At 42.3% G+C, this 25,086-nt stretch overlaps 1 protein-coding gene across 4 annotated transcripts in view; it reads right to left on the bottom strand.

The window, feature by feature from the left end:
- The window catches only part of ABCB7 (ATP binding cassette subfamily B member 7), a 169,065-nt gene that overhangs the window by 30,364 nt on the left and 113,615 nt on the right, over positions 1–25,086 (bottom strand). For all 4 annotated transcript variants that reach the window (XR_003857574.1, XM_029607661.1, XM_029607662.1 and 1 more), the window contains 2 exons: positions 24,311–24,482; positions 11,994–12,097 (listed from right to left, as the gene is read on the bottom strand). Coding sequence is in view for 3 of the 4 variants with exons in the window: in XM_029607661.1 (XP_029463521.1) it covers positions 11,994–12,097; positions 24,311–24,482 (276 nt within the window). In the remaining variant the exon portion in view is untranslated. The remainder of the gene's footprint in view (positions 1–11,993; positions 12,098–24,310; positions 24,483–25,086) is intronic.

Raw genomic sequence — 25,086 nt, 5'->3', positions numbered from 1 at the left:
AGTCCTTGGCAAGATGCAAAGGCCACGGCCATGGACATGATAGGCGGCATCAGCAACACATACATCTGAAATGTTTAACAGGTCAATCAGCTTGAAATAACAAGAACTGTCCACAGTAGGACTTTTCAATTCCTGAATCCAGTTAATGATAGCTAAGGAAGAACATGAATGCAAAATCATCCCATTTAACTGAATCCCTCAAGTGATGCACCTATACCATTCTTTAAGCTATAATGTATTTGACAAGTAATTCTAATTCAGACAATGACTTTTACCTAAAACTCTCTGACAAGTGTAGCCTATACACTTATGCCTCTTCTCATCATATTATTGTATTATCTAATTTGTTCAGTTATTCTTTCTATCGCTCCGGCTATCCTAGCCCTCCAGGTTAATACCCCTTGTTATATGTAACTTTCATTTCTTGTTATATGGTTGACTTTGTTATTCCCCTCATGTTATCTGTAAACCGATCTGATATGAATTCTCTTTCATGAAGGTCGGTATATAAAAATGTTAAATAAATAATAAATAAAGTAATAAGAGACTGATGTTTAAATGTCATTTCCACAGTAGCAGACACTCTGGTTAGTTTCTAAGCCTTGAACGCGGACTTCCAGAGAGGTGCCGATTCTTTATGTCAGATGTCCCCAAATACTGACCTTGAGGGCTACAAACTGGCTGCATGAGATATCTGTATGCTTTGCCTCTGCTGAATGTATATGAATATGCATGAATGTCTCGTGCATATTCCATTGTGAAAATCCTGAAAACGAGATCGGTTGACAATGCGTGAGAATCCCTGCTCTGTCTCCTTGGAATACTCTGGAGCCTCAAGAGAGCTGTAGCAGCAAGCAAAATTGTTTTAAAAATTATTCCAAGTTACTGTACACTGAAAGGAATGTGGATAGTGCTGCTTACAAAAGAGCCTTTTATTTAAGTAGTTTCCTTCTATGAGTGGTTGGTCAACTTTCTTAGAAAGCTAATAAAGCCCAAAACTGTGGGAACCAGCTTTCTATATTGAAAACAGGCGATTTCCTCTATCACAGTGGTTCACCACCCTGTCCTGGGGAACCCCGCCCCCCAGCCAGTCAGGTTTACAGGATCTCCACAATGACTATGCATGAGAGAAAATCTGCATGCACTGCCCTCCATAACATGTAAGTTTTCTCTCATGCATAGTCATTGTGGAGATCCTGAAAACCCGACTGGCTGGGGGGGGGGTCCCAGGACAGGGTGGGGAACCACTTCTCTATCAGCACAATGACAACGATCCTAAAAAGCCGCTCAAGTCTTCACCATGGGTTTCACAGGCTATTTTCTGAAATTCTGTGCGGGAGCAAGGCATGCACAGCACCACCACAGAGATCAAAAGAAAAAGCATGCAGGAAAATCCTGGTTAGCCCGATGATTGATGCACAAGTGGCCAGTGACAACAGGTGGAAAATTCTTCTGCCCCGATGGTGCGCAGCAGCTCTGTTCTCATGTTACCTACACCTGTACAAAAAGCCAAGCGGGCCGATGCAATCTGGCGCGGGGAAAATGAGCGCTCATGACTGGAGCGCCCGCGTTCCCAACACGCGCCGATTGACCCCTCCGGGGCGCCCGATTTAATATTTAAAAATCGGGCGCCACGGTAAAAAGGAGGTGGTATGGGAAATTGCGCGCCACCAGCACCTAGAGGTCAGGTGTCAGCCGGTAGGGAAAACTGACGTTGAATTTTACCAGCTGCACAGGCACAGGTTAGGAAAATGGACGCTTGTTAATTGAGCGTCCCTTTTCCTAACCTGACCGCCGGCACATTTTTTTAAATTTTTTTATTTTATTTTTATGGATGTCCTCAGATATTAAGTCCGAGGAAATACAGAAAAGCAGTATTTTCTGCGTTTCTGTACAATTTTTTGGCTCCTCCAAAATTAGCTCCTGCTCCAGGTCAGGTGTTAATTTTGGAGAGTAAAAATGTGCGTGTTGGGTGCACTTTTTATTTGAATCAGGGGAGAATTGCTAATTGTATTTGCAAGTGATGAGCCGTATTAGAGTCGTGGGGGGTTGGACATGCGTTTTGGACGCGCTAAAACCCTTATAGCATAAGGTGCTGTGGACGCATGTTCCAAAACCTGCGTCCAACCAGGAATTAATCAATGCGCTCAGCTGAGCGCACTGGATTGCATCTGCCTGTTTGTGCAGTATTACTGGGAGCTTGAACTGCTACACTGCAAGATGTTATTTTTCTGTGTTTGTTTTTAAATAAAGCTATGCTAGATCAGAAAGCATTTTATTTGCATAATACCGTAACATTTCTGGAAAGCATGTATTTTTATTTACTAATTTTAGAGGACTGTTGTGTTGCTTAAACAATCAACTTCAATTGGCAAGCATTCAAGTACATACTGAAAAGATAAAAGAAAATGAAGCTCAGGAAGGGCAATCTGTATTCTGAAAACAAGGTTCGGAACAAGGAAGCTTTCCCTCCCCCACCCTCTACATACGAAGACCTAGTTATTAAACAATACAAAAGCAGCAGGATTTTGAAAAAATAGCCCCATTTTCTTGATTGGCAATGGCAGGCCTGGGATTCCTTGGGGAAAGTGCTGACTGGACGGTTGCCCCCAGCAAGGATGGGGACTTACAGGAGGAGATCGAGATGGCAGAGGCGTGTGCGTGTATGAATTATATAATTTAGAAATTAAACCCTTCAATGCTGGTGTCTTATTACATAAAGATTCAAAGGGGGCTTTATTGGCACTAATTTTTGTGTTAGAAAATGATTCACCTGCAGATAGCCAAATCTGATAACTTGTAAATTATAAAAAATGCTCTAAATTCCTTCTTTATCCAACAAATAACCCAGTCTGCAAGACCCACTCATACAAATGTTTAAAACAAATTGGAGATAGCAGAGATACTTACCTGTAACAGGTGTTCTCCAAGGACAGCAGAATGTTAGTCCTCATATATGGGCGACATCATCAAATGGAGCACAACTTGGAAAACATCTGTCAAAGTTTCCAGAACTTAGACTTGGCATACTGAGCATGCCCAGCATACCCTATATCCCATGTCCACGCAGGGTCCCTCTCGTCAGTCTTATAACATAGCATTAGATTTAAAATAACAAAAAGAAGAAAAACCCAACTCCGCAGGGTTGCAGGCGGGTTTCATGAGGACTAACATCCTGCTGACCTCAGAGAATCCCAGTTACAGGTAAGCAACTCTGCTTTCTCCGAGGACAAGCAGGATGATAGTCCTCACACATTGGTGAAACCCTAGCTACATGCTACTCCCCAACACAAAATGGGACCAACAGACACCAACAAGGTGCCAATGGGCACAACAACAGTGCTGTTGGTAACAGAGTGGGAGACAGCCTGAACCCAAATGAACCCTAGGTGGGAGAGTTGGATTCTACATTGCAAACAGGTTCCGAAAGACAGACTGGCTGAACCTACTGTCATGTTGGCCATCCCTATCCAGACAATAGTGAGATGCGAATGTATGGAGAGAACCCCATGTTGCAGCCCTGCAGATCGCCTCCCCAGGAACTGCTTGCAAGTGGGCCATTGACATTGCCATTTCTCTGACAGAATGAGCCTTGACATAACCCCCAAGATGCAGTCCTGCCTGGGTATAACAGAAGGAGATGCAATCTGCTAGCCAACTGGATAGTGTCTGTTTGGCAATAGCAATGTCCAACCTATTGCAATCAAAAGAAACAAAGCTGAGTGGACTGTCTAAAGGCTTTTATATGCTCCAGGTAAAAGGCTAAGGCTCTCTTGCAGTCCAAACTGTGCAGTGCTTGTTCACCTTGGTGCGAATGGGGCCTGGGAAAGAAAATTGACAGGATGATAGACTGGTTAAGATGGAAGTCTGTCACCATCTTAGGCAGGAACTTAGGGTGCATATGCAAGACCACCCTGCCATAATATTTAGTATAAGGTGGATAAGTCACTAAGGTCTGGAGTTCACTGACCGCCACCAAAAATATGACCTTCCAGGTCTGGTACTTTAGGTCACAGGTTTGCAGCGGCTCAAAAGGAGCTTTCATCAGCAGAGCTAGTACCATGTTGAGGTCCCAAGACACAGCGGGAGGCCTAAAGGGAGGCTTCAACTGAAACAAGCCCCATGCACCTTCCACACCCTGGTGTTACGCATCAATACTACTCAGGTGAACCCTAAGAGAGTTGGTCTTTAAGCCAGTTTCCGAGTGGTGCGGAAGGTTAATCAAGCAGTTTTTGTGGGGGACAGGAGAATGGATCTAGGACCTTCTGCTCACACCACACTGAAAACCTCCATGAGGAAGGCTTCCTCATGGAAGGCTTTCTAGAAGTCACCAGGACCCGAGAAACATCTGAGAGATCGAATGGTTGCAGAATTAATCTCTCGACATCCAGGCTGTGAGCGACAGGGCCTGGAGGTTGGGATGCCACAACCTCCCTCGATCCTGCATGATGAGACCTGGGGAAGTACCCAGACTGATTGGCTTCTGGGCGGACAGCTCCTGTAGGAGTGGAAACCAGACCTGTGTCTTGGCCAATATGGGGCTATGAGGATCATAGTCCCTCTGTCCTCGCAAAGCTTCAAGAGTCTTCGCCAGCTAGGGAACCTGAGAATACTTGTATAGAAGACCCTTGCCCCAATGATGGGCAAGGGCATCCAAGGCTGGTTTGCCATCCATCCTTTTCAGGGAGCAGAACTGGAATTATCTTCCTGTTCCAGGGGGATGTGAACAGATCTATGTCTGGACTACCCCAGAGACTGAAGGTTCGATTCACTACCTCCTGGTTCAGGGACCACACTCATGGGGACTGAAGGCACGACTCAGTCTGTCTGCCACCACGTTCTCCATACCTGCCAGATACGTTGCCCTGAGCACCATCCCATGGGACAAGGCCCATGACCAAACCTGGACAGCTTCCTGACACAGAAACAAGATCCTGTACCTTCCTGCTTGTTGACATACCACATTGCTACATGGTTGTCTTTTTCGATCAGGACAACTTTGCATGTACCCGATCATTTGGAACTCCAGGAAGTTGATATGGCAACAGCTTCCTTGAGCAAACCAAAGGCCTTGGGTGCCGAGCCCCTCTACATAAGTTCCCCAGCCCAGAGCGGATGCATCTGTGGTTAAGACAATTTGTGTATAAGGACTCTGGAAAGAGATCCCCCGTTCCAGATTGGAGGATACCCGCCACCAGGACAGAGTCTCGGAGAGACAGGGTGATTCAGATGCAAGCCTGGAGGCACTGTGTGGCCTGACGCTACTGCAACCTCAAGGTCCAATTTGTGTAAACGTGCCAAGAGTGACATGGACGGTTGTGGCCATATGGCCCAACAACCTCAACATGAGCTGTGCTGACATTCTGGCTTCCCTGGATCTCTGCCGCTATGGACACCAGGGTGGCAGCCCGTGATAGAGGCAGGAAGGCTTTTGCCTGAACCATGTCTAGCAGGGCTCCTATGAAGTCCAACTGAGGTGACGGACTGATTTCGGGTTGCTGATGAATCCTAGTGACTCCAACACCTAAATGGTCAAGCTCATGGACCGAAAAACCCCTGCATGAGATGTGTTCCTGACCAGCCAATCATCGAAGGGGAAAAGCATGCACTCCCAGCCTGTGGCGGTGCGCCCCCACCACAGCCAGGCATCTTGTGAATACACTTGAGGCTGACTTTAGCCCAAACGGCAACACACTGTACTGGAAGTACTGTTTTCCCACCATGAATTGGAGATACTTCCTGTGACTTGGAAAGATCTCAATTTGGGTATATGCATCATCTAGATCGAGGGAGCATAGCCAGATTCCATTTTGTAGAAGGGGTATGAAGGTATCCAGGGAAACCATCTTGAACTTTTCTATTTTTAGAATTTTGTTCAAGACCCTTAGGTCTAGGATAGGATGGAATCCTCCTGATTTCTCTAGAATCAGGAAATACCTGGAGTAGAATCCCCACCCTTCCTGCCTTGGTGGAACAGGCTAGACTGCCCTGGCCATTAAGAGGGAGTCAGCTCCGCAAGCAGTACTTCCTGATGCGCTACCGGCCCCCAAAACAGGCACGGTAGACAATTTGGTGAGACACCCAATAGGTTTCATATTCCATATTTATGTACCATCATTCTGGAACATACAACCATGGCAGTTTACAATAAAGAATAAAATACAATAAAATTCAATAAAAATGTATATCATAAAATTAAATAAAACAAAATACAAACACAAAATTAAGCATGAAAGCAACAATAAAGGCGACTATAAAGGATGGCTTCTATAAATTAAGAGTACTAAGGAAATTGAAGCCACTGCTGCACTTAAAATGACTTTAGAATCGTTCTGCAGGCCTTGATCTTACCCAAATTAGATTACTGCAATGCGTTATTGTTAGGGGTCCCAACATCAACTATTCGTCCGCTGCAATTATTACAGAATGCAGCGGCGTGACTTCTGTCCAATACAAATAGGTTTGACCATGTTTCTCCTGTACTGATGGAGCTACATTGGTTACTGGTCCAGTTTCGCATTCAGTATAAGTGTCTTACCTTAATTCATAAAGCAATATACGGGAGTAATTCCGAATGGCTGAATGCTTCATTGCGCATTCACGTCCCAGCCCGGAACATGAGATCACTTGGGCAAGCTTTACTATCAGTACCATCACCTAAATTAGCTCATGTGGGCTCAGTGAGGGAGAGGTCACTGTCGTTGGCAGGACCAAAGTTGTGGAATTCCCTACCGGTTGAAATTCGCTTAGAGGAAAATATTAACAGCTTTAAGCAGCAGATAAAACCTGGTTATTCGAGCAGGCATTTAAGTAAGCCTATTGGCACTCTTACCTCAGTTTCATATACTGGATGAATGATCATAAGGAGATATAGGGATAACATCAAAAGGGGTTGATGGGAAAGAGGGCACAAGAAGGGCAGGAGGAAGGCAGGGACGGGAAAGGAAAGGGGATGAAGGCAGATAGGTTTAATTTTAATGTTTTAGAACTGTTTTCATTAGGATTACTGCATTTTAAATTGATTTTAATTTTACGTAGAAGTAAGATATAATTAATCTAACATTTTAGTAATAACAATGTAAGATGTATAATGATAAGTTGGCTATATCTGTTTTTTGAATTTTGCTACTGCAAATTCTACTATTGTAAACCGCCTTGAAATTAAGTTGAAATATATAAAGTTGAATAAATAAATAAATAAATAAAATCTATTCTCTCATTGACTTTGCTTCTCATTGTTTCTCTTGCTCAGCATATGCCATATTACACAGCCATGTTTTTTTTAATCCTTTCTGAAGAGCTTGTCATCTTTCTGCATACGTAATTTTTCTGGTAGGATGTTCGAAAGTTTTGGACCAGCAAATTAAAGTGCCCTTTCCCTTACCTCGCTTGGGTGTGCTGAATGTATAGATGAAATTTGAAGTAGGCCCTTATTGGCAGATCTCAAATTTCTGGCTGGCACATAAATGTAAAGAGGCATTTAACCATTCCATATTATTGCTAATCAATCATATTTTGAAGTATAGATTAAATTGTACTCTATGTTTTACTGTTAACCATTGGAGTCATTTTAGTATAGGTGTTATATGATCATTACTTCTATTGCCTGATAATCTATCTGGTGTATTCTGCAATATTTGCAAAGGTCTAATTGTGCTTGCTGGTAAGCCTAGAAAAAGCAAATGTTGCTTACCTGTAACAAGTGTTCTCACAGGACAGCAGGATGTTAGTCCTCACGAAACCCGCCCGCCGCCCCGCGGTTTTGGGTTCATTATGTTTCTTATTTTATTTTTCGGCACTTCCTGTAGCTTTTAAACAAGACTGAAGGGGGACCCCTGCTGTCTGCAGGGTTAGTGCCATGTTGGGCATGTCCAGTAGGTGCCAGTCAAAGTTCTAGAAACTTTGACAAAAGTGTTCCGTGATTGGGCTCCTTCCTGTGATGTCACCCATATGTGAGGACTAACATCCTGCTTGTCTTGTGAGAACACCTGTTACAGGTAAGCAACATTTGCTTTTTCTAGGCTTACCAGCAAGCACAATTAGACCTTTGCAAATATTGCAGAATACACCAGATTGATCATTACTTCTATTGCCTGATAATATAATCTATCTGGTGTATTCTGCAATATTTGCACCTTGAGTCTTAAGGAAGGCTGCAACTACTACGAGACATTTTGTGAAGACTCGTGGTGCAGACGCGAGGCTGAATGGAAGCACTCGGTACTGAAAGTGCTTAGGGCCTACCAGAAAATTTATTTTAAAAACACTCTTCTATACCGTCGTTGAGTTAGATAACCATCACAACGGTTTACAAAAAGGCACGTTAACGAAAAATATGAGTGGTATAGATTACAAATTAACCATGTGCCATCATAGAACGGTAACAATTTAGTGTCAAAACTGTGTGTGTCAGTTGAGCTTATTTGTTTGGAACATATTATGCGGTTTTAATTTAACATTAAAATGCATTTTGTAGGTTAAAAGTAATAACTTCTAGTTTGGTGCGTCCTTATCATTCAACCGTTTTTCTCCTTATCTTTATAAAAGGCTCGTTTAAATAGCCAGGTTTTCAGATTAGTTTTGAATATTTTCAAATTTCTCTGCAACCTAATTTCGAGTGGCATGGAGTTCCATAGCACGGGGCCAGCCAGCAACAGTGCTCTTTCCCTTACTTGCATGAGGCGTGCTGATTTGACAGAGGGGACAGTTAGTAAAGCCTTATTAGCAGATCTCAGGTTTCTTTGCGGTACATGTACGCGCAGTGTTGAGCCAGTCTTTTCATCGTGGATTAGTTTATGAATTATACCTAGTGTCTTATATTGTATTCTTTGTTCAATTGGAAGCCAGTGTAAATCATTGTGGTCATTTTTTTTTTGCCAGTCAAAATTCTAGCAGCTGAATTTTGTAATATTTGTAGTGGCCGAATAGTAGATTGTGGTAGTCCTAAAAGCAGGGAGTTACAGTAATCTGTACTTGCGAAGATCATTGCCTGTAGAACTGTACAAAAATTGTTTAGTGTTAGTAGAGGTTTTAGTCTTCTCGGGATCATTAGTTTCGCGTATCCTTCTTTTATTTTCAGTGAGATGTGTTTCAAGTTTAGCTCAGGGTCTATTATTACTCCTAGATTTCGTACTTTTAATGCTAACTCAATGGTTTGAATATTATTGATTGTGATTGTTGTGTATGATTTTTTTTTTCGTTCAAGGTGTACGAATTCTGTTTTGTCGATGTTTATTACCAGTTCCATCTGATTTAAGAGCTGTTTGATTATTTCAAGATACATATTGGCAAGTTTCATTGTTTCTTCAATGGTGTTTACAGTAGGTAGCAGTAGCTGTATATCATCTGCGTATATCATCTGCGTATATGTAATGTATGATTTCGAGTCCTGCTGGTATGTGACATACTGGAAGTAGATAAATGATAAAGAGTGTTGCTGACAGGGCTGATCCCTGCGGGACACCGGTTTGTAGTTTGACTGTCTGAAAGTGTATTTTTAATTTGTACTTGAAAACATCTATTGTTTAAGTATGACTCAAACCATTTTGTTTTGTTAGTGAGTCCAAATTCTTTCAGCCTGTTTAGTATTTTGTGATTTACTGTGTCAAATGCTGCGGAGAGATCTAATAGAACTAGAATGTAATGTGTTCCTGTATCGAAACCTCTTAAGATAGTATCTGATAAGGCTAAAAGCAAGGTTTCAATACTGTAGTGTTTACGAAAACCATGTTGTGCTGGGTAAAATATGTTGTTGCTTTCAATGTGGCTTGACAGTTTTTGTACTGTTTTTTCAATTAGCTTGGCTAATAGGGGTAAGTTGGAAACTGGTCTATAGTTGTTCAGATTTAGGGGGTCGAGGTTCTTTTTCTTAATGATTGGTTTGATTATGGCTTTCAAGGTATCAGGCATTACTCCATCTCAGGTATTTGCGATGCGATGGAGTTATCGCAATATGAGTGTATGCGTCCTGGAGGTCTAAAGAGCAAAGCCAGTCTCCTCTTCGTAGAAGAGGAAGGAGGGAACCCAAGGTTACCATCTTGAACTTTTCTCATTGGAGGTACTTGAGGGCACATAGGTCCAGGATTGGATGAACGCCGCCTGATTTTTGGGGGATTAGAAAGTACTGGGAATAGAATCCTAGGCCTTGTTGGGAGTAGGGCACTGGTTCTATTGCTCTGGACTGGAGGAGGAGAGAGGCCTCCTGTTCCAGGAGTGGTCAGATGTTCCCCACGTCAGCCGAGGTGGGGAGTCCGGTGGGATGGCGAGAAAGTTCAGGTGATAACCCTGAGAGATTATGGTGAGGACCCACTGGTCTGAGGTGATTGTGTGCTACTTGTTGAGGAAATGGCACAATCGACCTCCCATTGGTATCTGGGGCAGTGGAAGCTAGCAGTTGCTTTCTATGCAGGAGTCAAAAACCGGAAGCAGGGCCCGGCTGAGGAGCTGCTTGCGGCTTCTGTTTTCATGTCTGAAAAGACTGGGCCTTTTGGAAGGGTCTCGGGGAACGAGTCTAGATGGTGATGGATAGGACTTCTTTGGACGGAAGAATGACTTTTTAGTATTTATTTATTTAAAATCTTTTCTATACCGTCGCTAAGTTAAATACCATCGCAACTGTTTATATGTAGGCACATTTTTTATGTAGGTAAAAGTGTACTATAGTACATTCTAACAGGTGCCGTCAAAGGTTCGGTTACAATATATCATTAGACAGTCATTTAGCAAAGTAGTTCATGACCAATTGTACCAAGGTACTTACACAGGTAGTTTTATCACACATAGTATTATAGTTATGCTTATTGTGGTGTAAAGTTCATAGATTAAAGTACTGTGTGTCTGTGTTCCCCTGCCTTTTCCTGAATAATTTCTATTCTCCCGTCTCTTTGTAAAATGCTTATTTAAAGAGCCATGTTTTTACACTTTTCTTAAATGCCTTGAGATCACTTTGCAGTCTGATCTCTGGAGGCATTGTGTTCCAGATTATGGGTCCTGCTAGTGATAGGGCTCTTTCTCTCACTTGGGTCAGTCTTGCAGGACTGGAAAGGGACTATCTAACGGATTCCCGCAGCCTCTCAGTGTTGACATCCCCATGCCAAGTGGATGGGTCAGACATTTTGGACCCCAAAAAGGTTCTCCATCTTATCCAGCTGGGCGCGACAGCCTTTGGGGGTCATCTGATCACAAAAAGCGCACCTCCGGACATCGTGTGATGCCCCCAAGCAGAGGATACAAACCTCATGCGGATCAGTGATGAATATGGTCCACGGGCACTGGGAGCATCGTCAAAAACCGGATGCTGCCATAAAAATAAAAAGAAAAAAAGATGGCCGGCAAGCGGTCGGATGGTCAGCTGCCACCGGAGAGCAACACCCGGGGAATCGACCGCAACAAGGGAGAAATGTACACCTACCGCACCTCAGGAAGGAACAGACCGGTAAAGAGGGACCAGACAGAAAACAAATGGTCAAAAATTGACCAGAGAAAATACTTTGAAAAGGATGAACAGCAGAGCTCCACTACTACAAGGCAAACACTTCGCGAGGGGAAAAAAAAAAAAAAAAAAAGACTGACGAGGGACTCCGCATGGACGCGCGGATAGTGGCATGCGGTGCCGGGCTCCATCTGACATACTGAGGGCTATCATCCTGCTTGTCCTAGGAGAAAAATAGGTTATCTACCCCACCTCTTTTCAACAAATATCTTTGTAAGTCAGTGGAGGTACTTAACATGAACCAACAATAACAACTGTACAAAGGATTTCTCTCAGGTGCAAGCAGAAAGAATAAATGCTAGTACCAGGTCATAGTCTTTTCTGCTATCAGGTTTCTCCTGGCTAGTTGCAGTATGTCCCTGTAATAAGCATGTAAAGGTGCACACTTTCTGATTTGCTGCAAACAGACACCAGTCCCCTGTACCTGTAGTAGCAGCACCCAAGGACAGAACATTCATGAAGTCAGACACTTAAAATTCTGCTTTCAATGCTCAAGATGTACCTCCTCCGTGATGGAATCTAAAGATGATGTGGCTTCATCATAAAGAATGATGGGAGGATTCTTTAGCATGGCCCGAGCAATGGCAACCCGCTGCTTCTCTCCCCCTGTGCAGGAAGACAAAGTTACATTTGCACTTTTAGGAGGGGGCGACTTATTTCATTTCAACATGAAAATCAAATTATTTACACAGTCCACATATACTGCACCACCACCCACAGCATTATTCTAGGTGAGAGTGGACAGGCATAAGGTACACACAAATTGGGGAGGGGGGAAAAGGTGTTTAGCATAAAAGCAATTGTTTGATATTCACCAACAGACCAAACTTTGTCAGTGATGTAAGATGAACATTGAAGTTAGTGTCTTATCGATATCTGGGGTGTACAATGAAAAGTGTGCAAAGGACTGTACGGTTCCTCATGTGTCACAGTATCAAGCAGCCGCAGCACATTGGGACTATTTTGTTATTGATATAATCCTACTGCTGTTTTAGTTTATTTTGAAGTTACCTGGGAGCGGAGTCTGTGATTGGTGTAAAGTTATGTGAATTAGGAGGAATCCTATTAAAGTTCCTACCATGCCTTATCTATTGGACTGAACTGAAGGAGAGAGCGCACTATCACGCACAAGCTAAATTTGATACAGCAGGGGATGAAAATACTAGGCAGGGTGGGAGAGAATGAGAAAAACCAAAGGATACTGTGCTAATCTCAAACAGGCAAGAATGATTTGAGGGGAAAAAAACAAAAAACCACAGGTGAGAGCGTGAAAGAAGCAGCAAACAACTCTGCTGAGCAGCGCAGTCTCTACCATAGGCAGACTGCATCTAGTCCTGTATTCAGATGAAGGAGGAGAGACTCAGGCTCAGAGCTTAACCAGAGAGAGGCAGCGACACTAAACAGAGTATTTTGTTTTCCTGAATTACACAGACACTTGTAATTTACAAAATGATCAGAATCAATGTGTTATACATAAACCTTGATAATCGGATAAAGACCTCATGAGGTGCAAAAAAGAAAAGTACCCCCCTCTTCTCTCTCAACATTGGTATGGCCATGATTATTTAGCAGTTTTATGTTCCATGTGCCATCCAGGGCCTGTGCTAGCTGTTTTGCTGCCCTGTGCAAAAACTTACACCCCCCCCCCCCCCCCCCCCCCCGATTCATTCAGTGCCTGTCCCAGGCCCATCACATAAAGCCCAGCTCTGTCCTACAATCTATATTTTTAAAAGCTGACCCCCCCAATATCCCAGAACCCATGGATAGGGAAGGGTATGAGGTACCTGAGGCAAACACCTTACATCCTTGCACGCCACCCACCCACCCCCCACACACACAGACACTCCCACATCCTTTACAGACACACACAAATTATGCATTTATAACAAATTTTATACTGAAAAACATTCAAGAGCACAGTCTGAGGCATAAATCACAACCTGCATATTATATTTACATGCATGCTGTGGTGCCAACCAGAAAACTTTGCCAAAAAGACACTTGCAACTCCTATGGAATTAGTCTTTGTGTAATGCGTGCTGGGTGTGAGCTTGGCCCTCAGAAAGCCACGAATAAACAGAATTATCATTACAATACAGTACACCTCCCATACCAAAACAACCTTATCTATGAAAAGGCAGCACTGCACATATTACACAGCCCTAGAACACCAATAAAACTCTTATTAGGAAACCAGGCTGCTATAGATCCCTTCACAAATTACATGCCAGCAAAATACCTCACCTCAGTCACATATGCAGAACACAGAGAGACCCTCACCAAATACAGAATAGAGATCATAAAGTATAAACAGAAACGTGCAGAGAAGAACTGAACCGGAATCCACATCGAGCCAGCCTCTGTATGCAGAGCAACAATGGAGAAACAGAAACATCACCATTCTTCATAAAACATTAAATAATAAAATCAAGAAATATAAAACATAATAGTAAAATCATATTCATAAAAAGAATATTTCAAACCACTTAAGGAATAGAATATCCCAAATTTCACAAATACCAATACAATATTTCAAAACATTTGATGAATAAAGAAATCCAATAATTAAACAAGTTCTATTCCCCCCAAAATTAAATATTTCAAAAGAGCAGAATCACCAAATTACACCCAATAATTAAAACTAATGAGGATTAAAAAATCTTCTGCTCTCCATACCTGTGATCTTCTGATTTCCAGTCACCCTGAGATTGTCATGGATTGGGGGAGGTAGGGCTGCACAAATGTTATCTTCTCTCTCACACACGTACAATAACACATTCGTTCTCTCACACACTCCCTTTCTCTAACATACACAGGCTCCCTCTCCCTCACAGATACATTAAGTGCGTGTGTGTGTGTTTGCCTGTGAGAGCCTATATGTCACACATGGGCTCTCGGAAACACAAACATACAATCACACGGGCTCTCACACAGACACAGGTGCGGCTCAAGGCAATCTGCTGCCTGAGGTAAGGAAGAGATGGCGCATCCCGTCCCACCGAGGCATGGCATAGCACAGGTCAAATGACTGAGATGCTAAGGAGCCTGGCCCTTTTGATGATTTGAAATGCTGGAGAAGTGGACAGACAGGGGTCAATTTCCAGAGATGTGGCAGGTAAGAGTGTCAGTGATATGTTTAAGAAGCTGGCAATCCTGCCACACTCCTCAGAACCCTACCATCTGCTTCCCGCCCTTCCCCAGTATTTGCACTCTGGGAGATGGGTGAATGGTGAGGGTCTGTGCATGGTGCTCTTTTCAGGGCCAGTGCAAGGGTATTAGGCACTCTGTGAATCTTACATCCTTGTGCTCCCCCATTTTCCCAGCTCTCACCATATGCAATTAAAATTATGCATGAACAAATTTTACATAAAAAGGACATTCAAAGTACAATCGTTTGATATAAACAATAGCATACTTTATCCCTCACAACACGGCTTTAGAAAACACTATAGCACTGAGACACTGCTGATCTCTCTCACAGTTAATGTACTATGAGGATTTGATAGTGGTAAACACTACATAATGATACTATTGGATTTATCAGCAGCGTTTGACACAGTAAATCACTCCATACTTGTAAAAAGGCAGAAGAAATAGCTCTGCAAATAAAAAACATTGGACTGTTCAGATCCTACCTAAACAATAGATTTTTTCAAGTACAAATAAAAAACATGACAGACAAAATTAAGCTAAAGACAGGAGCACCTCAGGGCTCAGCACTATCAGCGACACTATTTAACATCTATAAGTTACCCCTATGCCACCTCCTAGCAGGACTTGGTATCACACACTACATCTATGCAGACGACATTCAACTAATCTTGCCCACAGACGAAACAATTGAAAAAACACTAAACCTAGCAACGATGTACCTAGACATAATTAAGCAAAATGGAGCTAGTGATAAACATTGAAAAAACTGTGTTTATATACCTAGAACGGAAAAACATGGAACTGATTCAAAACCCTATCAAACTCAAAAATGGTCAGAAAGTGGATATAGCTGAGAAAGCTCGAAACCTAGGAGTAATAATTGACACAGAACTTAGCCTTAAACACCACATATCACTGAAAGTCGAAGAAGGCTACGCCAAACTTATGGTCCTCAGGAGGCTGAAACCGCTACTAACCCAGAAACACTTCAGGACAGTCCTCCAAGCACTTATCTTTACAAGTAGACTACTGTAACACTATTTCTGGGATTACCGTACTCAACAATAAGACCACTACAAGTCCTACAAAACTCTGCCACCAGAATACTCACTGGCAAGAGCAAGAGAGACCACATTACTCAAACACTGGCCAAACTACACTGGTTACCAATAGAGCAGAGAGTGCAATTTAAAACACTTTGCATAATTCACAAACTAATCAATGAAGATAAAACGGACTGGTTAAACACAGCGCTAAGCTTACACATACCCCAAAGAAATCTGAGATCAGCCAATAAAGCTCTACTAAAAATCCCCTCGGTAAAGGCAGCAAAACTAACACAAGTCAGAGAGAGAGCACTCTCTTTGGCTGGTCCAACATTATGGAACACATTGCCACTAGAGACGAGATTACAGAGTGATCCAAAAATCTTCAAAAAAAGTTTAAAAACCTGGCTATTCAGGAAAGCATTTCACAATGAGAACACAGAACAAGGTTACCTAGATGCATGGTCCCACATTTTTTCATTTTATACTCAATTATGTTAGAGAACTCCAGTTTAAGCACAACTCTTGTATGATTACCCTATTAATCATATACGTGGACTAGATCCATGCCACCTATCCTATACCTTATTTTATATAAGCATGTACCGGCAGTGTAATGGCACTTTTGTAGATACCTTTGTAACCAAACTAAATATTTGTGCCTATATGTAAACCGTTGTGATGGTGCATTACTAAACGACTGTATATAAAAGATTTTAAATAAATAGATATCTTTCACTATTTACATACAATGCTGTGATTCCAGTGAGGAAACCCTGCAAAAAAGACATTTGGAGCTTATATGGTATTAGATCTATTGTAAAGTGCATTGGGTTTGGGCTTAGCCCTCAAAAAGCCATGAATAAACTGAACTACAATTACAATATAGTAAACCTCTGATATCAAAGCTGCACTAAGTGCCAGCACTCAAACAGTGAAAATTCTACCCGTGAAAATGCAAAATTGTTAATATTACACCAAGCTCTAAAATACCAATACAACCCCTATTAAAAAACAAAACAGAATAAACCAGGCTGTTATAGACCCCTACACACAGAAACTATACAATAGCAGAATACCTCACTTCCATTATACATCAGAACACAGACTATAAAGTATAAATAGAAATGTGCAAACACTGAACTGAAAAGTACTAATAGCCAGACTCTGTATGCAGTGCAACAATGGAAAAACAGAAACATCCCCATTCCTCATAAAACAATACAATCAGGAAATATAAAAGCCATAATAGTAAAACCATACAAATAAAAAAATAAATATTTCAAGATAGCTGACAAATAGAACAACATTCTAAATTCATATAAAAATTTTCGAAGTTCCCAAAAACCAATAAAATATGTAAAAATAGCAGACATGAAATATCAATAATAATTAAAACTAATAAGGAAAAAAAAACTTCCAGCTTTTCATACTAGGCAACTTTTGATTTCTAGTCACTGAAATTGGCCTGGAGTAATAGGGGAATGGAGGGGGCTACACAAACCTTGTCCACTCTCTCTCATATACATCACTTTTTAACACACGTTCATTCTCTCACACACACACACACACTCACAAGTTCTTGCTCACATTCTCGCAAGCTCACACATGCACACTCACCCAATCCCTTATTCCCCTCTCACTTTTCCTTCTCTCAGCCCCCTTTGCTTTCCTTTTCTCCCCTCTCACACTCACTTACCTCCTCACCTTTTTCCCTTTCTCTCTTCTCACTCACCCCCTTTATATTCCATCCCCTCTCTCACTTACACCCTCCTCTCCCTCTCTCACTCACACATGCACTTTCCCTTCCCTTCTACTCCACCCACTGGGTCTTTTTTTCTGTCTATCTCATTTTACAGCCAACTCCAGTGATTTTGCCCTAGGGGCCATTAAATCAACTTTATTGCTGATGTGATCGTCTGCGGGCCATTCATCTGGGCCTAGTCATGGGCCTATTCAACTGACTATTGTGCCCTGACTCTGTCATGAAATACTTGAGCCCTCACCTTCACTCCACCAATGGAGATGTCAATTTTTATAGATACAAGACAGGTTAAACTATTAGGTGGTCATTCTATTGCAGACTGTGAACCTGTGTTAGTGAGGGTAAATATAAAAGGGAGATATAGGAAGCCTGGTGATTCAGTTGCCTCCAGGTTTCAAAAACGAGAGTGTGGATGATTTGTTTGAAATTATGGGGGAAGTAGCACAGATTTTCTCAGCTAACAGTGAGAAACTGTAATTTACATGTGAAGGATTCTTCTAGCTCACTTGTGCAATAGTTTTGTCTTCATTTCATTGAATCACCTGGTGGAGTTTGGTGGATGAAGTTAGTCAGATGGTCAATAGGTAGGTTCAGCCTTTGGGATTTTTAGATGTAGACCAAAAGTTAGATTATTTCTATCCTCTTAACATGTAGAACTTGAAATCTATATTACAATCTTTTAGACCTACCGTGTTTCTCTGAAAATATGACAGGTCATTATTTTTAGTTCCGAAAAAAAGGTTAGGGCTTATATTCCATGATTGGTGAAAGAGGACAAGGCTAAGCCCGCCTCCTCTTTCATTCACCAATCAGATTCAATTTTTAGCCGAACCTCTTGGTCCTGCCTTCGTTATCGGCCCACCACAGGAAGTTTCGTTTTCCCGCAGTTCGGGCTGATTTTATTTCGGCTGCCCCCCCCCCCCCCCGAAATAATATGGTATCCGAAACCCGCCCCAACCCTTCCAATTTAATTAATTACCGTACAACAGGGTTGCAAAAAACAAGACAAAAAAAACCCTAAACCCACCCTATCCCTTCAAATTTAAATAATTGCAACAACCCCCCCCAAAACTTGCCGAAATTCCCTGGTGGTCCAGCAGGGGTCCCAGGAGCGATCTTCCACTCTTGGGCCATCGGCTGCCAATAATCAAAATGGCGCTGATGGGCCCTTTGCCCTTACCGTGCGACAGGGGCTATCGGTGTCATTGGTCGGCCTCTGTCACATGGTACGGTACGAGCAATGGACGGCCGGGCGCCATCTTAAAAAATGGCACGGGCCATCCATTGCTCCTACCATGTGACAGGGGCCGACCAATGGCACCGATAGCCCCTGCCACACGGTAAGGGCAAAGAGCCATCGGCGACATTTTGATTAGTGGCAGCAGACAACCCGAGAGGGGGAGATCGCTCCCGGGACCCCGCTGGACCACCAGGGACTTTCAGTAAGTCTTGGGGGGGGGGGGGGGGCAAGTCTTGGGGTGCAACTGCACGTCCACTAGGGCTTATATTTCAAGCCCACTCCAAAAATCCTGAAAACTCAAGCTAGGGCTTATTTTCAGGGAAACACGGTATATGGTGTCTGAATGATCCTTGCTGTACCTATTTGGTAAAATCTTTTCCGATGGCCTGTTGGGGTGCAGAGTACTGTACTTGCCACTGGAGCTCAAGTCTACGGTGGAACTCCTATACTGAAGAAGCCATTGCTAGATGTGGCAGCGTGCTCTGATTGCCGTCTGGTGCCCAAAATTCCGTTTCTCTCAAAGCTGATTGAGAAGGCAGTTACATTACAACTTTCCTCTTATTTAGAGGAAGCATATGGTCTGGATTCCTGCCAAGCTGGGTTCAGATGAGGTAACATTATGGAAACAGCGTTGGTAGTGGTTTCAGATGAAATATTATATTGTAGAAATCATGATGAGGTGGGGGGGGGGGGGGGGTTTCTTCTCGATGTAACCAGTGCTTCTGATTTAGTCAGTCATAATAGACTGTTGGTCCAGTATAGGAATATGGGGCTGAGAAGTGTGGTAACTGATTGGATTAGCTCTCATCTGACAGACGTCTGTGATTATGGTAGGTGAGAAGTTAACGAAATCTTTGCAGATGAGGTGCAAGATGCCACAGGGCTCCCCACTCTGCCATTCTACTTTTATTTTTAATAGCATTTATAAGATCACTATCCAGATTAAAAATCGCCCAAAGCGATATACAAAAAACAAGCAGCAATATTTATGCACCCCTCGGGAGATTCTTTTTTTTATTTTTTAGGTATTATGCAGATGTTCAGTTGATAATTCCCGAGCAGGGTCTAACCCCAAGCTCCGTTTCTGCAAACATCAGTGATGTCATTGCTGGATTGCAGCAGTCGCTTACTGGTGATGCAGAATATGGCAGCCAGAATGATTCTTGGCTTAGTCTGTAGACATACTGCAAAATCTTTTTCGTGGTGGCTCCACTGGTAGCTGTTGAAGGCGCGAGTGAAATTTAAGTTAAGGACCTTAGGGGGTCATTTTCCAAGGTGTTATCACGGGAGATAATACCGCAAATCGCGCTAACAGCCGTTAACGCGATTTGCGAATGCAAATTCGTAATTTTATATTCAGGGGCGGAGCATATGTAAAACAGGAAACAGTTATCGTGTGCCGCGAAACAGCCGCAGTGTTAGCGCGGCTCCCATCGCGGCTAATAGCTACAACACGTTCATTTGCGTTACGGGCCAGTAAAGGGATATCGCGGTCCACAACAAGTCCGCGAGAGAGAGAGCGAGAGAGCGAGAGAGACTTAATAGTGCCTATGCCCTAGACAGGTATTTGTATCCCTATGGGAGGACCACCTGGTAACTCGAGGTGGGGATTAGGTATGAGCATAGGGGGTTGGGGGCCACTTTCACATTCAACATGAAACGTACGGAAAGAACAGTGGTCTCTAGTGAAGCTTTGCTGGCCGGAGTGAGGAAACTCACTCAAGAAGAGATTTGGGCAATGTTCCCTCAACCTAGCTTGATGGACACTCTACCTGGGCAAGCCCAGCATCCTGTTTCCAACAGTGGCCAAAACAACCTGGCAAGTATCCAAACACTAAGAAGATCCCATGCTACTGATGCAATTAATAGCAGTGGCTATTCCCCAAGTACACTTGATTACAAGCCATTAATGGACTTCTCCAAGAACCCATACAAACCTTTTTTAAACCCAGCTACACTAACTGCACTAACCCCATCCTCTGGCAACAAATTCCAGAGCTTTATTGTGCATTGAGTGAAAAAGAATTTTCTCCGATTAGTTTTAAATGTGCTACTTGCTAACTTCATTGAGTGCCCCCTAGTCCTTCTATTATTCGAAAGTGTAAATAACAGATTCACATCTACTCATTCAAGACCTCTCATGATCTTAAAGACCTCTATCATATCCCCCCCCTCAGCTGTCTCTTCTCCAAGCTGAACAGCCCTAACCTCTTCAGCCTTTCCTCATTGGGGAGCTGTTCCATCCCCTTTATCATTTTGGTTGCCCTTCTCTGTACCTTCTCCATCGCAACTACATCTTTTTTGAGATTGGGCGACCAGAATTGTACACAGTATTCAAGGTGCAGTCTCACCATGGAGCGATATAGAAGCATTATGACATTTTCTGTTCTATTAACCATTCCCTTCCTAATAATTCCTAACATTGTTTGCTTTTTTGACTGCCGCAGCAAACTGAGCCGACTATTTTAAAGTATTATCCACTATGATGCCTAGATCTTTTTCCTGGGTGGTAGTTCCTAATATGGAACCTAACATTGTGTAACTACAGCAAGGGTTATTTTTCTCTATGTGCAACACCTTGCACTTGTCCACATTAAATTTCATCTGCCATTTGGATGCCCAATCTTCAAGTCTTGCAAGGTCCTCTAATGACACTATATATAAAAATTATTAGAACAGAACTGCAGGGCTCAGGAGGTAAGGAAGAGCCACAGTGGGTTCATCCGGAAAGAAGGAATGAACGTCCATTTATAGCAGTGTGATATATATATATATATATATATATATATAGTACTCCTTTGCAGGCAGAAGAAATGGATAGAGATTTAAAGGAAGATATTCACAATATTGCTATGAAAGATTACTATTCCTAGCAGATTTCAATCTGCTGGATGTTAATTAGGACATCCAGGCTGCAGTGTCTTCTACGTAGAAGCAGGGAGATCTGTTCCATCAACTGGTCACTGAAGTCCTGATTTTGAACAGATTTCCATATAATGATATTCAGATAACACTTAGTTTTGATGGTCATCAAGTACAAACTAAGTCACAAGCTCAAAATTTAGAGTTCTTCCTGGATTCATCACCTGTGTGTTATCTTAAAGCAACCATTAAATCTGCTTTCTTTAAATTACATTTACTGTGCAAACAAACTCCTTCAGCCTGCTGTTTTTCACATGGCCTTCAACCCTTCCCATCTTTAGATTATTGCAATTCACTATTTGTAGGCTTACCTACCTTTACTCTCAGAGCTCTACATGTAGTTCAGAATTCTGCTGCTCGTATACGGAATATCGTTAACCCCATTTTATTTTCTTTACATTGGCTCCTGATTCAATGGCATATAAAATATAAGCTCACATTCGTAGATTGCTTTTCGATACTTCTTCACTTTTAATCAATGCCACTCTCCGTTTATACAAACAGACTAGGGCAAATGTAACTAATAAACTGAGCACATAAGAACATAAGAACCTGCCATACTGGGTCATGGGTCCATCGAGCCCAGCATCCTGTTTCCAACAGTGGCCAATCCAGGCCATAAGAACCTGGCAAGTACCCAAAAACTAAGTCTATTCCATGTAACCATTGCTAGTAATAGCAGTGGCTATTTTCTAAGTCAACTTAATTAATAGCAGTTAATGAACTCCTCCTCCAAGAACTTATCCAATCCTTTTTTAAACACAGCTATACTAACTGCACTAACCACATCCTCTGGCAACAAATTCCAGAGTTTAATTGTGCGTTGAGTAAAAAAGAACTTTCTCCGATTAGTTTTAAATGTGCCCCATGCTAACTTCATGGAGTGCCCCCTAGTCTTTCTACTATCCGAAAGAGTAAATAACCGATTCACATCTACCCGTTCTAGACCTCTCATGATTTTAAACACCTCTATCATATCCCCCCTCAGCCGTCTCTTCTCCAAGCTGAAAAGTCCTAACCTCTTTAGTCTTTCCTCATAGGGGAGTTGTTCCATCCCCTTTATCATTTTGGTCGCCCTTCTCTGTACCTTCTCCATCGCAACTATGTCTTTTTTTTTTTTTTTAGATGCAGCGACCAGAATTGTACATAGTATTCAAGGTACGGTCTCACCATGGAGCGATACAGAGGCATTATGACATTTTCCGTTTTATTCACCATTCCTTTAATAATTCCTAATATTCTGTTTGCTTTTTTGACTGCTGCAGCACACTGAACCGACAATTTTAAAGTATTATCCACTATGACGCCTAGATCTCTTTCTTGGGTGGTAGCGCCTAATAAAGAACCTAACATTATGTAATTATAGCATGGGTTATTTTTCCCTATATGCAACACCTTGCACTTATCCACATTATATTTCATCTGCCGTTTGGATGCCCAAGTTTCCAGTCTCACAAGGTCTTCCTGCAATTTATCAGTCTGCTTGTGATTTAACTACTCTGAATAATTTTGTATCATCTGCAAATTTGATTATCTCACTCGTCGTATTTCTTTCCAGATCATTTATAAATATATTGAACAGTAAGGGTCCCAGTACAGATCCCTGAGACCCTCCACTGCCCACCCCCCTCCACTGAGAAAATTGTCCATTTAATCCTACTCTCTGTTTCCTGTCCTTTAACCAGTTTGTAATGCACGAAAGGACATCGCCTCCTATCCCATGACTTTTTACTTTTCCTAGAAGCCTCTCATGAGGGACTTTGTCAAACACCTTCTGAAAATCCAAGTATACTACATCTACCGGTTCACCTTTATCCACATGTTTATTAACCCCTTCAAAAAAATGAAGCAGATTTGTCATGGGATGAGGGTGAAAGTGGATAGATTACGGAAATATTTATTTACAGAAAGGGTAGTGGGCACATGAACAGCCTCCCAAAGCAGGTGATGGAAACAAAGTCAACATCCAAACTCAAGAAGACATAGAACAAGTACAAGAGACCTCTGAAGTGCTGGTAGGAGTATAGAGGCGAAAAGCTTGTGTGGATAGGTGGACTAGACTGGGTGTATGGTCTCTTTCTGACAGCAGGTTTCGATATTCTTTCCTTGTCAACTATTTGAAATGAGAGGTACAGAGCAACATAGCTACAAAAAAAAAAAGTGTACATTTATGTACAGCACAAGTATTTCTGCTCTTAAAGAACATGCAAACAAAAACTCAAGCAAAACAATCTTAAGTTCTAATTAATTTTGGCTAATAAAGCAATCAGAAGATGATAGCCTACAATGTAGGTGTTCTAGCAATAACAAAAAGCGGCATATAAATCTTAGAAATAAATAGTCTGGGTCTCATCTCAAATTCCACTCCTATATCATATATATACAGTAACACAGAAATGACGGCAGAAAAGGACCAAATGGTCCATCCAGTCTGTCCAGCAAGCTTCTCTGGTAGTATCGGTCGCGCCATGCAGGTTACCCCCATGTTTCTCTTAAGGGTGGCAACCGCTGCTCCGTCCAGTTAGCCCCAAGCCTCATGATAACCCATAACCATTTACTGCTAGCAACATTTTTACTGGGTGGTGAGCCTTCTTGAAAGTTCAGACAGTGCTGCTTGATGTGCTCTGCTTATCGATCACAGGAAAATACTTCTGCCTACAAGCGCTATAGTTTCCAAAAATACTTTATCTTACCTGACAACTTGAGCCCTCGCTCCCCAACCTGGGTGTTGTATCCGTGTGGCATTCGAAGGATGGCATCATGAAGCCCAGCCAGCTTTGCCACGCGATACACCTCGTCTGCAGAAGCGTGGATGTTTCCATATAAAAGATTATAGTACAGTGTCTTATGGAAAAGGACTGCATCCTACAATAAACCAAGAAAATTGGTTTTAATGAACACTGCTGCTGTGTACGCTTTTCCTCTTCTCACTGGACACGCCATTTTCAAAAGCAGAGATTAAAAGGTTTATAATGTCTGTTCCAGCTGGTATTTCAGAAAGCTGCATAAGTTTCACAAAGTACCAGCTCGTCACAGACAAAACTGTATTTAAAACTTTGCGGGGGGTGGGGAGTGAATTAAAAATGACTACCTGAGCAATACATGTAATTTTGTGTCTCTGATTTACTGTCTGGATCTCCGAACCTCCCCCTCATCTCTAGCAGAGAGGGCAGCCACAAAAGAAGCACATCCTGCATAGTTTCAAGTGGCAGAGAGAAAACTCACAACCAGGATTACAGATAAAGTTACAGCAGCCTTGCTTTCGTAACCCACATCTTTTATGAGACAGCACTGTTGACTCGGCATTCGTGCAGTTCTTTAAATGTTATTTAAAGTAGGAGTAAGGAATGGGGGGGGGGGAAATCCACCCCTAACTCATTTTGAATTAATAAAATATATTACTCACAGCACTGGAAACTCAATTACCTAAATCAGGGCTACTCAAACCAGTCCTTAGGAAGCCCTAGCC

Source organism: Rhinatrema bivittatum, chromosome 6 (genome assembly GCF_901001135.1).
Source record: "Rhinatrema bivittatum chromosome 6, aRhiBiv1.1, whole genome shotgun sequence".
Classification (NCBI taxonomy): domain Eukaryota; kingdom Metazoa; phylum Chordata; class Amphibia; order Gymnophiona; family Rhinatrematidae; genus Rhinatrema; species Rhinatrema bivittatum.
Note: the sequence above shows the minus strand (reverse complement) of the source record. Positions and strands in the feature narration are given on the sequence as shown.